The following is a 15043-nucleotide window of genomic DNA, read 5'->3' on the forward strand; positions in this document are numbered from 1 at the left end:
AATTGCTGCATGAAAGGAAGATCTTGTAGACCACATTGCACTCACAATCTCTAAGCTTTTGCGCATGTTTCGCACATTCATTGAATAAAACATGAACGTGCACTAACTAGCCCTAATTCGTTGCTCTATTAAATGATTGGTACTTATTCCGGTGAATTGATCAAGCGTAAAAGTTTCTTCGCCAGTACGGGCCCTGCACTTTCCTAATCTGCATAAGGAAGCTCGATCTATGTTGACATATGTCAACATAATGAGTGTAAAGTTCCGTTAAATTGTGGGGTTTGACGTGCCGAAACTGTACAGTGGGCTATGAGGGGCGCCGAAGTCGAGAGCTCTGGATTAACATGGACGATTAGCACGCGCCTTAGTTTAAGCGAGCGATCATCTTTCGCACTCCACTCTCAGCACAGTGTGGCCGTTGAGTCGTGAGTCGAACCGTGACTGCATGTTCAGCAGCAGAACGCAGCCTCCGCTGCGTCAGTGGCGGATATAATGAATTTCCACTGGAGGCGCTATGCAACGTCCACGGTTCACTATGGCTATGTATGAGCTGCGCGGTGCAGACCAAGTTATGACAACATGCACTTTCTTTCTGATGGCGGCACGCATTTTCTCGGTCTACGCTCCATATATAATAATTGACCAAATCGGTCAAGTACCTTATACACTGTTAGACTCATTAATTCACACGACGGACTGATGGCACTGAGCCACGACGAGTATGACGTGGGTCACTGCCATCGAATGGCGCCGCACACAAGGACGCTACAGACAAGCTCCTAGCGACGCCATTCATCTCAACTCAGTGACGTCACGCTCGTCAGAAGAATAGATTGGAGATGCGGCCCGTCGTGTGAATCCACCTTAAGTGCATGAACACGGGAAAAGATCAGCAGTACAGCCGAATTCACGTGACTTGGCTCTTTGCCATTGGCCGGACCACCTTCACCACTATAATATATCCGACATACGGTTGCATGTGGTAGCTGCTGTCGTGAGCAGTTCTGCGTAAGAGTTGTTTTTTGTAAAATTGGCCTGGTTGCATGGGTGCGGGCCTTATGCAGGATCCTTCCATCATGATCCTTTCATCATTCCTTAACAAAGCTTCGTCGTCAAAGCCTCTGTCCCACAATTTGAATCCCTCCTAATCAAAGTCATTGTTCTGAACGCATGGAAAACTCGAGAGACGTTCGGAGCACGCGCTCGTCAAAATCGCGAGTCAAATACTTTTCTACTTGACGAGCGAGGAGAGCCGACGACGACGCAGAGTTTACCGATCAGGAGGAACACAGGCAGGAACTGAAAACTTGCGATCGCTAATTATAAACGCGGGCCACTGTCTCTTCTGCAGCGTGCCCATTTGATTTGACTGCGCGGACAGGTTTAGGAGAGCTCGACGCACGCGGCGCTGGCGCCTCGGGAAAGTGGGCGAGCGAAACGCGATAACTATGCGTACGTGCGATTACGCGGACTCGACCGGAGATAATTGCGCCTGGCCAGTACGCGGAAAGGTAGACGCCACCGCTGAAAGCGCCGAAAAAGCTTCGCCCGCGCCGAAGCGAACAATAATAAAAATACAAAAAAGTATGGAACTAGCGTGCCAACCGGAACCCGAACCGTTATCGCTTCGTTCTTTTTTTTTTGGGGGGGGGGGGGTCGGAAGGAAAAAAAGTGATTGCGGCAAGCGTATCCAACTACACGTACCCTTTCGCTAGCGGCCACGCCTCCCTCATGCTCTCTTTCTCTCTCTCCCCTGCGGTCACACGATGGACGTTGGTCGAACAGAGCTTCCCGTCTCAAACTCATATATAAGGAGCCAGCGGCCAGCCCGGACATTCATTGCCTGAGCATCCTCTGTGCAAGTGCTTTTTTTTTTTCAGGAGTACGCTAGTCCGTGCCGAAACACCAACGATCACCATGAACGCCGCGGTAAGTGAGCGCTTGCTGCGTGAAGTGCCGCATGTTCGGTCTACTCGGATCGGCTTGTTCCCATACGTGTTGCAGTTAGCTTGCAGCAGGCTAACTTCACGGGTGGAAGCAAGCGGGTCCAGTGCTGTCGCTTAGTGTCACCTGTACCTGCATTGATTGGTTAGTTGTTGCAGAGTAAAATTGTACTGCGTGCGCTCGCGATGTCGCTCTGTTTTGTTTGCTTGCTTTCACATCCTTTGATAAAGCTGACTTTGCTGATAAAATCGTCGGAAGACGGTAGAGTACCAGGGCTCTCTCGCTTATATTGTTGCATCGCTGTCACCATGTTATGTCAATTAAATTAAATTCTGACGTTTTGCGTTCCAAAGCCACGGCATATGATTGAGGCACGCTGTAGTGGAGAACTCTGGAGTAGTTTCGACCATCTGGGGTAGTCCTTGACGAAACAGCACCTAAATCTAAGTACACGAGCGTTCTTGCATTTCGCCCTCGTGGAAATGCGACCACCGCGGCCGGGATTGAACCCACGACCTCGAGCTCAGCAACTTTATTATGCTCCATTTGTCCTTCAAGGCTATAGAGCGTAAGCTGTTGAGTATGCCATGAGACTCGACTCGCTACTGCAACGCACTCTATATGCGCAAGCGCATGCAGCCCACACTGCGCATGCGCGTGAAGCTAATCGCTGCAGCGAATCACAGTTACTTAAATACTCCAGCGTATATATATATGCCACTATTTTTCCAGGCAATGGGGGATGTACCTAAATTAGAATTTTACATGGCTGAAAGTGAAACGTGCCACGCACCTTCACTCAGTCATGTTCCACTCAGACTTTCCATGCTTCACAGTACACAGAAGTGATTGCACTGGTGACACCCGAAAGGTTATATCTGCAGTAGCGAGAATCACTTGCGCTTGGAATATACTGTCAGTCTCTGTGTGCAGTGGCTGCATTTCGCTTTCCTCACCGAAGTGCAGCCGTGCGCTTGAATCGAATTGAGTGCTTTCGTGCCGTTTCATTAGTTTCAGCGGGCAGCCGCGAGAGCTGATAACAAAGCTCAGTTGCCTTGTTCTTTTCCACCCTACGTTCGGCTGTCCATTCACTCTCGGGCTTTTGAAAAGCCTATTCCAAATTCCTTCTGCCTGTATTCCTTAATGTGGCAGCTTAACCACCACACCAAAGTTTTCTTCGTGCATGGCAACGCAGTGGCGCTGATCAGCCATTTAAAAGCTTAATGCCGGTTATGACTACAGTTGGCTGGATTCAGCTATTAAGGGCGTTCTTTACCTTCGTCTCTTAACGAGAACACTTTCCGAGCCAAACTATTCTTACCACAGTGTTCCGTTGAGCTGAATGCGACCGCGGGTTTAGCATTTGAAGTTGCCTGTGTCGTAGCCCGAAGTGACCTTTCCAGTCACGGCGTCTGGAGACACGACTTACTTTTAAATATTCCGACTATACTGCCAACAAGATAAAAATCTCTAAAATTGCGCTAAATGGAAACGTATCCCCCTGCTAACCAAAAACAATATCATTAAGTCACAGAGCGTAATACAAAACAATGGGATTTCAGGCGGTACACTACCAGGTTTCACTAGACGTTTGCTGAGTTGCTCTCTAACCCGGCTGTTAATGCTTTTGCATCGGAGGCTCCTCAGAAAAAAAAAATAACCAGTGCGTTTTATTTTAAACAATATGTTTTTTTTCATAATACAGCATATCATCTACGTATAATAGTTAATACTATATCCGTAATCAAAGTATTTTTACAATAATGACTGGGCAGATGTGACTTACATATTCAGGATATGATTGCAAAACATTTTCTGCAAAGTTTGCTTCCTGTTTCGAAACAAACATGCATAACTGTGGGGCTTAAAGTCATAATTCGCGACTAAAGTGGCCGTTTTGACCATGTCATGGGGACCTTCGAGCACGCGCCTGTATTTCAAAAATTGGGGTTGTGGGGCAACTTCTGCATTTTACTGGCGCTGAAATAAGTTATATGGCGTATATATGTCTACCGCAAGCACGTGAGCTCCTGCGAGATGTCGGCTTTTCGTGCATGTTTATGTTGCACGCCCGTGGTGGTGTTCTCCGTGTATCTGACATAAAAAATTGTTACAGTGGAAACACATGCAACCACAAAGTATCGAGGACGAGACAGAAGCGCTGACTGTCAACTAAATTTTATTGACGGAAGACGATGTACGATTGACGATTGACGCAAGACGATGAAGACCATGAAAGATAAAGGGAAAGGCAGGAGTGAAGGGGGAAGGGAGTGATGCAATCGGGGAGAGAGAGAGAGAGAATGAAGAGGAAAGGCAGGGAGGTTAACCAGATATGAGTCTCCGGTTTGCTACCCTACACTGGGGATGGGGGATAGGGGTTAGAAAGATGACAGAGAGGAAAACGCTAAAAAAAGGAAAAAAAAACACGCACACATGGAGGCACACACACAAAAAGGCGTTCCAGTTAAAGTCGTTCACACAGGCCGGTAGATCGCAAAAAGCGCAATAGCGCTTGCACGGCCTTCTTCTGTGACGGTAGGTCCTCTCGATGTTGTAGAATTCTTTTTCCGGATAGCGCTTGTTCGTCCAGTTTGTCAAGTTCGTGGCGAAGGCATGCCCTCTGTGTACTGTACTGCGGGCAGGCACACAGAATATGGCCAATTGTTTCTTCATGGCCGCAGTGGTCACAGGTTGGGCTGTCGGTCATCCCTATGCGGAATGCATAGGCTTGAGTAAAGGCAACGCCCAACCAAAGTCGATATAAAAGCGTGGCGTCTCTACGGCGAAGCTGTGATGGCGCTCGAAGACTTAATGTTGGGTCAAATGAGTACAGTCGCGTGTTTCTTAATTGTGGTTCATTCCATTGCGACGCGGTGCACTGCCGAGCAAGTAGGCGGAGCTTCCGTGCTGCGTCAGTTCTAGAATGAGGAATCGGGACGCAGCGTTCCTCAGTATGGGCTGAGCGGGCAGCGTGATCCGCCCGTTCATTGCCGATAATCCCGCAGTGACTTGGAAGCCACTGAAAGGTTATCTCATGGCCTGCTTCACTTATATGTTGCAAAGTCTCTGTAATATGGAATATTAGTTGCTCGTGTGGTCCACGTCGCAGAGGTGACAGTAGAGACTGCAGTGCCGCCTTCGAATCGCAGAATATTGTCCATTTATGTGGTGGTTCATCACCAATGTGATGAAGGGCAGTAAAGAGCGCTGCGAGCTCTGCTGCCGTCGATGTTGTCGCGTGGGTCGTCTTAAACTTGATTGTTGTAGCTTTCGCTGGTATGACGATTGCCGCCGCGGTGCTACTTGGAAGGACAGATCCATCAGTGTAAATATGCGTAGAATCACGGTAGTTCTCGTACAAATGTAGTAGCGTGAGCTGTCTAAGGGCTGGCGATGATAGATCAGCTTTTTTCGAGATACCAGGTATTGTGAGGTTGATTTTTGGCTGAGCGAGGCACCATGGAGGAATCGAAGGTCTCGCAGCCGGGGTAAAACAAGCTGGCAATGATTCGTCATATGCGGTTATCGTCCGGCTGAAAGATGTGTGTGGTCTGTCCGCTGTTAGGGAGGCCAAGTGGTGACGAGGAGTCCTGGTCAGATGCCTTATATGGGTCCTGAGCACTTCAATTTCAATGTGGGTCTTGACAAGGTGATCTCCAGCGATTGCTATCGTAGCCACTGTTGAAGCACTCTGAGGCAGGCCTAGACAGATCCGGAGCACTTGACCCTGAAGACTTTGTATTGTGCGTAGATTTGTTTTACCAATGTTGTTTATTGCTGGCAAGCTGTATCGCAGAAATCCTAGGAAAAGCACCCTGTACAGTTGCAACATCGCACTTGGCGACATTCCCCAGGTCTTGCCAGCGAAAAACTTGAACAGGTGGCAGATGCCTGCCAACCGTTTTTTCATGTATGATACGTGTGGGCTCCATGACAAGTCCCTGTCGATTATGACACCTAGGAACTTGTACGATCGGACCCGTCGTATTATTTGGCCATTTATCATTACACTGTAGTTGGCCATGGGCTTGCGCGTAAATGGCACTAGTGCGCATTTCTCTGAGGAAATTTCCAGGCCTCGATTACGAAGGTAGAGAACAGTTTGTGTGGCGGCTTTCTGGATTCTCGCTCGCAGCTGTAGGCGTGTTACTGCAGATGTCCATAGGCAGATGTCATCCGCGTACATTGATACCCTGACTGTGGCTGGTACGTGCTCAAGGAGAGCAATTAGTGTTATATTAAATAACATGGGGCTAAGTACACCGCCCTGGGGGACGCCGCGGTAGCTATAATGTAGAGAAGTATGGCCTTCCTCCGTGCTTACAAAGAAGGATCGCATGGATAGATAGCTCCGTATCCATTGAAACATCCGTCCACCCACTCCTACCTCTGCGAGAGCAGAGAGGATGGCTTCATGCGTAACGTTGTCATACGCCCCTTTAACGTCGAGGAATAAAGACGCGCAGAGACGCTTACGGCATTTCTCATGTTGAATGTAGGTGACCAGGTCGACGACGTTATCGATCGATGATCGACCGCGTCGGAAGCCCGCCATGGCATCTGGGTAGGTGTTGTGGTACTCCAAGTACCACTCCAGGCGTCCTAGTACCATCCTCTCCATTACTTTGCCCACACAGCTCGCCAACGCGATCGGGCGATATGATGAGAGCTCCAATGGCGACTTGCCAGGCTTCAGCAGTGGAACAAGGCGACTTGTCTTCCAGGTTGTTTGTAGCGTGCCATTTCTCCAAGATTCATTGTATACCTCAAGAAGAACACCTCTGGCTCGCTCCCCCAGGTGACACAGAGCTCGGTAGGAAATTCCGTCAGGTCCTGGCGCTGATGTGCGGCTACACAAAGCTAATGCTGCCTGAAGTTCGTGGATCGAGAATGGTAGATCCAACCGGTGATCACGTGATGGCGGACAGCTGATCGAAGGCGACGGAATGTTGGTAGCTATGAGTTGGCCGGATAATCTGGCGCAGAAATCCTCTGCCACGTCAATCTCCGATCTCTTTTGAGAGAGGGCAAGTGCCTTGAATGGGAATCGCTGTACGGGAAGTGTCCGCAGTCCGCGCACCGTTCTCCATAGTTGCGATAAAGGCTTGCGTGGATCTAGCGACTCACAGAAGGCAGCCCAACGTTGCGATTCGAGCTTGTCTAACCGGCGCTGTATCTTCTTTTGCGTGCGCCTGGCAGTCCGTAGATCGTCCATTGTTTTCGTACGTCGGTACCTTCGTTCAGCACGTCGTCGGATTGCTCGAAGTCTTTCTAGTTCCACGTCAAATTCGTTCAGTTTCGAAGAGCATGTGAGAGTGCGCATAGTGTCTTGCACCGCGCTCTTAATTGCCTCTTCCAAGTCGAAAGATGGATTGGCGTCGCAGTGTTCTTCCATTATAGACTGAAATTTAGGCCAGTCCACTCTTTGGATCGTATCCCGTATTTTGGAAGGGGACAATCCTCTGATCTTGATGTACGTGGGGATATGGTCACTTCCGTGAGTCTCTATGTCCGCAAACCACCCTGCACGTCTGACAAGGCTTCGTGAGACGAAAGCCAAGTCAAGACAGCTGCTGTAGGTGGAGCCACGTAAGAAGGTAGGACTTCCATCATTCAGCAGCCAAAGTTCATTACTGGAGGCGAAAGATACCAGAGCTCTGCCTCTTGCGTTGATCATCGGACTTCCCCAGAGTGTATGATGGGCGTTGAAATCTCCAATGATGACCCAGGGATTGGAGGTTGAGGAAAGGATGTCTTGCAGTCTTTTGTAATCAAATCGACTTGACGGAGATAGGTAGGCGCCCACAAAAGTAAAGGCCAAATTCTTTTTCCTTACGTTTAGGCATATGTATTGATTATTGTCATCAGGTGGTACAGGCTGACGAGTGTAGGTGAGGTCACGGCGAATACACACCAAAACCTTACTGTTTTCATAAACAGTTGACGACATAAATAATTCATATCCAGAAAGCCTGATTGTGTTCGTTAAGTTCGGCTCGCAAATGACGATAATAGGAAACATATTGGCGTACACGAAGCGACGGAAATCCGAAAGGCGCGCTCTGAGTCCGCGTGCATTCCACTGGAAAATAGCTGCATGTCGGACCTCTTCCCTAAAAGACCGTGGCTGTGGAGCCATGATCTACTCAAGGGTTGCAAGCACCGGACTCAGAGCGTCCAGTACTTGAAGCGCACTTCTGGCAGACGGTGTGTGCATGTTGCTTAGCAGCACGCGAATGGCATTCATTAAAGGCCTAATAAGTGCTATCACTTGCTCATCTGTGTTCCGCGACTGCTCGGGTACAGCACCTTGCTGCACCGGGGGCGGCTTCTGCTGTGGCTCCTCTGGCGGTCGTGTACGTGGAAGTGGCGGCCATTCCTGGGTGGAGAGAGATCTGGCAGTTTTCTCCCTTCCAACATCGGTGTTCGGAGGGCTGGAAACTTTCGCTGGTGATGCTGCTTGACGAGTTGACTGTTCCTGAAAACTTGATGTTTTCCGTCGTGAAGACCTTCGACGGTGACGTCGTCTTCGCCGTACTTTCACAGCAGCCTCTTTGTGGGTAGAGTTGTCTCTCACCATTTGTTTAAGAATGGTGATCTCTTTCTTGATCTGGGGACAGTCTTTGGAGGAGGCGCAGTGATCACCCTGACAGTTAGGACACTTCAACTTGATTGCGCTGCAGTTGTCTTCTGAGTGGGGTTCGGCACATCGAGGGCACACGGCCGAATTTCTGCAGACACCCTTCACATGGCCTATCTTCTGACAATTGTAGCATTGCATTGGTCTTGGAATAAATGGGCGAACCTGATGGCGAAAGTGGCCGACTTTCACGTAGGGTGGAAGGCAGTCGCCTTTGAACGTTAGTCTCACACAACGTGTGTTGCCGAGGCGACAAACATGCACAATGACGTTGCGTTCACTTGCTGGTTTTATAAGAACTGGGAGGTCTGCATTAGGAATTTCATTGTCAATGTCATAGATGACTCCTGTTATTGTGGCACCATTCGTTGGCATGATGGATCGGACCTTGATGTTTCCCAGCTGCGTTACATGTTGTAGTATGGTCAGCGCGCTCGGGTTCATCACATCAATTGCCAGGATGTTTCGCCTAGTGTTTATCCTGACATCCTTAATCTCGTTTGGCACAGTATTTTCGAGATACACGGAGAGTGCTTGCCTGTTGAGGACGCGCAGGTTGTCGGTAGCGTTCTGTGGCACAAACAGGATGGAGTGAGGCCATCGTTGAGGCGCTGTTTTCACAGTGTTCGAGCTGGACGCCGAAGATGAGTTGATAATTCTTCGTTTGGCCTTGCGGTACTGGACAAGTCGAAAGCTGTCTTCCGAGGACTCGTCACCTGATGCGGAGTACAGCTCTGTGTCCTCGCTACCACTCGATGTATTTCCTCGCTTCCTCGAACCGATGTCCGCGGGTGAACGGGAACCGGGAGGATCCTCGGGGTGTTGTACATCCATCACCGCGATGGAGGGGGCGGTAGACCCCACAGGTGCAGTGAGAAGTCCAGAAAAGCACAGAGACGGGCGAGATGTGTTCCGCAAGAGAAGCACTTCGTCTTCCTTCATGCAATCGGGGAAAATGACATTGCGCATCTCGTCTCGTCCTTGATACTTTGTGTTTGCATGTGGTTGCGCTGTAACAACTTTTTTTGTGTCAAGTATGCACCAACTCGCCCAGAAAGAAATTTTAATTCTCCGTGTATAGCGTGCACATTCACCCGAAGTATCAGGCGCACTCTAATCGACCTTTCCTGCAACGCTCGAGGCTTCTTGGTTGAGTGGTTACATGGGATATCGGGCCACACGGACGTTATGAAATTCAGCCACATGCGAGAAAATCCGGGGCTCATATTTATACCCGTAAACGAAAAGCAGAAGCTAAGCTGGCAGGGCCTGCTCTTACATTCCCTTACCTCAATCCCCTTGACTGCTATACACTGCAAAAAATTAACGGAAGCGCAGGCAATTTACTTCATGCGGGAGCAATTAACTGCTTGTCCCGCATTTAGCCCCGTATCTTCAAGAGTTGTCGCACATCCTGATAGAGTATAAGATAACTGCGCTTGCTCGCCAAGGGGAGTGAACACGCTCCGTTAGGGTGTACTAATGAAGCGCTCGGAAATCTCCAGAAATAAATACGAGACAGATAGAGGGTCTTACTTCCTCATAATGTATTTTCCTGCGCTTCCTTTAACTCAGAATGTACACGACGCTGCCTACAGGTGCGAACGTAAAGAATTTTGCTTGTAGTGTACAAATGTTCGCACTCGCATTAGGTCGTTAACTACAGCGAAGCACTCTACTGGGAGAGGAAGTTAGGCTTCCGCCGCAGCAAGCGACTGCCGCTCTTAGCTCTGAGAGGAGGCAGCTAGAAGAGAGGGCAAAGACGAATGGCACATGGCCACACCGTCTAGAAGTTCCCGTAATAGCTTGCCGTGGCGTCATGCATTTTGATAGCGTCAGCTCGCGCCTATAACTATCTGTATAGCGGGAATGAAGGAATGCGCTTTCTACTAGAGAAACTGAAGATCCATCCTTGTAAGTTTACACAACTTTTCCTGCGCCAAAGCCGTCGTAAGTGAGAGAAAATTCTACGAAATCCGCGACGTCACTCTGGAATACCGGTGCTAAGGTATCAGCGCGAAATTCGAAGAAGTTCGGCCTTCAGGTTATCCGCATCATAATCAACCCTTTTTATTTCAACCGCGAAATTAATGGAAACAAAGTTTTGAAAAAGTGCTTAATCAGTGTTAACTGTAATAAGTCTTGCTATTTACTGTCCCTTCGTTAAGGACACCAGCATCCGCGCCATATTCGTTGGAAACCATGCAGTTGCGGAAATTCCCACTCAGTATACACCGTGAGAAAGACTTAGGGGAAAAAAAATTGTTGTGCCACTTCACTTTTGTTGGTGACAGCCAGTTGAGACATATATAAGGACTTATCGCACTTCTGTGAAAGAGTTTACGGACACGTATCGTCAGACACAGCCTGGTGGAGAAGGAACGCTTCAAAGGTCGAGTGATATGTCTGCGTCACGAGGGTGTTTGGTACGTGCATGGAGTATCTTATTGGCTGCCCCGCTGGCGATTGACGTCACAGAACTAGAGCGTGCTAGACATAACATAGGGCCCTATAACGTAAAACTATTCCAATACGTTTCTATTCCAATCTCATGGCGTCAAATTTGAGTAACCACCGACGCAAGGATCGGGCCGTCACCCACAGAGTTGTCTGAACAGACCAATCAAATGCTCTCCTCGTGCATAGGAGGTCGCTTCTGTTTGCTTTAAAAACGAATAACATTGCTTACAATGAACGGCTTGTGTTATCTAATTGGCTGACAAGAGGTGAGAAGCACGCTCAAGTGGAGAGCGATTCTTTGGGGCCGAACCACTGCACTGAAAATCGATAACCGGATTAAGAGGGTGGTGCCGGCGTCTGCGGTTGGTCCGCTTTACTTAGCTGGCGGTGGCTCGTCGAAAATCGCGGCAGCATGCAACGGAAGCTTGAGAATGACGCTGAAAGGGATCCTCAGCAAAAAAGAGTTGGCAGAACGAGATCTTAAGCGTGCTGAAAGTGCTCGAAAACATTCCACGGCAACGCAAAATCTTTATTATACGCAAATAAACCAACGTTCCCCGGCAGTTGCGAGTAGCCAGGGCCTGAGCGATCGGCGGCAGCCATCTTTTATTCCTTTCGGAACGGGGCAGCCTGCGGCTATTCAGAAGAAAGTTCAGTTTTGTTCGGCATATTAATGCATCTTTATCGCGTACACGTCACTTTGACGTGTGACATTTTGCGGTTTTGTGACGTCAAGTGACAGGCAGTTGAAGTGGGTGTAGCCCAAAAACTTCTGACCAATAGCCGAGGGCTAATGGTGAAAAGGGGTCGAATCAGAAATAACTATTTTTATTTTGTTCGACCAAATTATGCATAATCAGTGTGTACGCATCATATCAGATGGGGAGCTATCACGGTTTTCGTGACGTCACGTGACAGACAGGTTAAGTGGAGGTGGTCCAAAAACGTTTTGACCAATCGTGGAGGGCTGATTGCAGAATTGGAATAGAAAAGTTTGGAATAGTTTTACGTTATAGCGCCCATACATAACACGCATGTCATGAATTCTAACAGAGGTCCCACATATACCTGTAGCGTCTCCTGTTCTACCATTGACAGAGTGCTATGGATCCACAAATCTTGTGCGTCCACAAACGGGCTATTTAAGTTTCGCCAACTTAATAGCCCGTTAATTATAGCCGCCAAGGAAGAGCGTGGTAAAACAAAGGGCGCCTCACTGGGCAACGATAATCACCGTTTAATCAATGAGTCACGCCGTAAACTGTGGAATAAATCACACTTGTACAAATCGAGGCGTCCCACGCGCTTTTTATAATTGAACTCTACAAATCCGAGTGTATCCGCGTTATTTAAATGCGCGTGACTAAGATACAGGTGCTTTTCAGGAAGGCGGACTCCCAGAGACATGAGGCTATAGTAGTTTTCTGTGCTCGCATAAAATCGCAGGCGCACCGCTAACGCCAGGAAGACAACAGGGTCGCGCGTGGGCATGCAAGGAATCACGCACAGACGAAAGCGATCAAGACAGCACGACATTTATCAGCACGGCGTCACTGATATGTATGCGTTCAGTGTTTTTACCTCATACAAACAGCTCCCATTCGCCTGTTAAAATAATTTTTCTTGTTCACAGTTCATCGCTCTTCTGCTGTGCGCCTGCGCCGCCGTCGCCATTGCCGGCGGCTTCGGTGGCTACGGGGGTGGCTTCGGCGGATACGGTGGCGGCTTCGGCGGCCTCGATGGCGGCTACGGCTACCACAAGACCGTTCCGGGCCCCTCGTTCCTCGTGAAGACCGTGCACCACGTCAACAAACTGAATCGCGGCGCGCACCTTGTCGGCGGACAGTACGGACATGGCGGATACGGAGGCGGCTACGGAGGCGGATTCGGGTTCGGAGGCCTCAAGCACTGAGCCCGGGGACGTGGTGCGGCCGGAGTACGGCGCGACAGCCCCACGAGGGATCACTCCACGGGTCTGCCGCGCGTCATTCCGCTTGGCTGTGGCCACGCCGAGTCGCGGGGACTTTTGCCACTGCGGCGGTGTGTTGCCTGTGCGGGGCGCGATATTGTAAATGCGCGTTTCATTGTGCCTCGAGCCAAGCACTGTACATGACGTACGCGCTCTAATGGGTGATAGAGACAGAGGAAAGCCGCGCTGAACGATCCCTTTTGTTTTTTTGAGATGTGATACAAAACCACAGCTGAAATTCGTGCCTATGACTTGGTTGTAAAGCGAGACATGTCACAACTATATAGAACTATAACATTCCTTCCACCGCGTAATGCCTGGCAATGCTGATGACCCACTATGTGTAATTCTAAGCGTCTCTATCTCTTCTATTTAGCCTGCTGTAAAACTAGCACCACCAGTTAACCTCGCCAGAGGCCCCGCGGTCGCAACATTGCGATGTGTTAAGCAAGCGTTGAGCAGAGTCCCGCAAAGTACCATTTCCGGAACACGCTGGAAACGGCGCTTTTCGGGCAGATGTTTCGAATTGGCCAGGACATGCTATCCGTTTTTGTTCCTCTGCTGAAATACATTCACACTTTGACGTAGAGTGAGACAATTTAGATTCAGTCATGCAAAAGTACACGCGGAGCCGAGAACGTTCAAACTTTATACCTACCAGTACAAGTCGCCGAACTACGGTTCCGCTCCAATAGGCGTGTTCGCGTTCACATACTTTTCACTCACAATATGTGCGTACGATTAAAAGGAGAGGAAGCTTTTGTCGCACACAGTGAATGGGCGACGCATCTTTTCTTCTTCTTCTCAATGTCCTTCTACTGGCACTCAGTTTTAAGGATTATCCCTTCTACTCTGCACACTTTTAAATAATTTGCGGTGGTAAAAATGAACAAGGGCAATTCATACCTTTACAGCCTATTTAAATGTAAGGGTATGAGTTACAGATCGAGTTGCACCATTTTTCGCGTTTAAGGATGTAAATTATGTTACAGCGTGCTCGCGTTGTCTTGCTAGCCGGTACTGTACACACCTCCTATAGATCAGAAAAACGTGTGCGCTCTCACTGTGGGGTAATCCGGCAGAGGCCAGTGCTCCCATTCAAAGAGAGTACTCTGACTATCGGGCCCCTCGGTTTCCCTTCTACTCATTGTACGTCACAGTCAAAGCGCCCAGGCGTAACTTCTCCGGAAGATGCCACTTGTGCCCGCCACTTCGCCTTCTGTCAGCCTATCCATCGTGTGAAAGCCTACGCGATGTGCCGACAGTAGTCACAGTGAATATGCGTGTAGATGTACTTTCTAACATGGCCTAACTGGCTCTAAAATGAACTGTATACATTAGTGTGCCCCACCATGGTCCGCGTTCGAAGCGAGACGTTGATATGCGGCTCGCTGCAATGTCGCTGTACCTGTAAAGAGCTCAAAAACTAGCACACTTACCTTATGCCTTTCCGCCGGCGGCTCGGCGTCATGGCTCTACTTCCCGACAATTGAACTGTTTCTAGCTTATCTGAGGCAGTATTCAAACTGTCGTGTTGCGTCTCGAACCCCAAATAAAGAGCGTGTGTCATGTTTACGCATGTGCCGTCTTCTTTGGCCTCTTGTTCTCCACATTACAATAATTTGATTCGAACCTCATTCATGTGCCGGTTCTCGTCAAAGGCATGCACTCGGATTCTCAGACCAGTCTTACCATCCTAATAGATTGCTACGTTGCCACCCTTTCTGTCTGGATATGACATGGGGAGACTGGGCGCAACTGTCTGCAAACACTGAATAACAATAGTTAAAGTGGGCGATCGGCCAATCACACGGAAGAGTAGTGACGCTTGAAAAATTCTGATTATATACACTTTTGAAACTGTGCTGTCTTGGTAGTGAAATTACACACTATGGTTGAAGACGGAGCGAACTAAATGTTTGAAAATGCAAGGAAGCCTGAAAACACACACCACGAAAGATAAGAGCCACGCAGACGCCACTGTCCATCGTTTCTATTTCCATTCCTTTGTTGTAAGAGGCCCATTT

At 49.0% G+C, this 15043-nt stretch overlaps 1 protein-coding gene across 1 annotated transcript; it reads left to right on the plus strand.

Annotated features, from left to right (window-relative positions):
• The first annotated feature begins 1789 nt into the window (after positions 1–1789).
• Positions 1790–14595, plus strand: LOC139052273 (neuropeptide-like protein 29). The gene is made up of 2 exons (XM_070529352.1): positions 1790–1929; positions 12681–14595. The coding sequence occupies exons 1-2, from the start codon at positions 1918–1920 to the stop codon at positions 12957–12959; spliced, it is 291 nt and encodes a 96-aa protein (XP_070385453.1). The 5' UTR covers positions 1790–1917; the 3' UTR covers positions 12960–14595.
• Positions 14596–15043: the final 448 nt, after the last annotated feature.

The sequence above is a fragment of the Dermacentor albipictus genome, unplaced genomic scaffold, assembly GCF_038994185.2.
Source record: "Dermacentor albipictus isolate Rhodes 1998 colony unplaced genomic scaffold, USDA_Dalb.pri_finalv2 scaffold_21, whole genome shotgun sequence".
Classification (NCBI taxonomy): Eukaryota; Metazoa; Arthropoda; class Arachnida; order Ixodida; family Ixodidae; genus Dermacentor; species Dermacentor albipictus.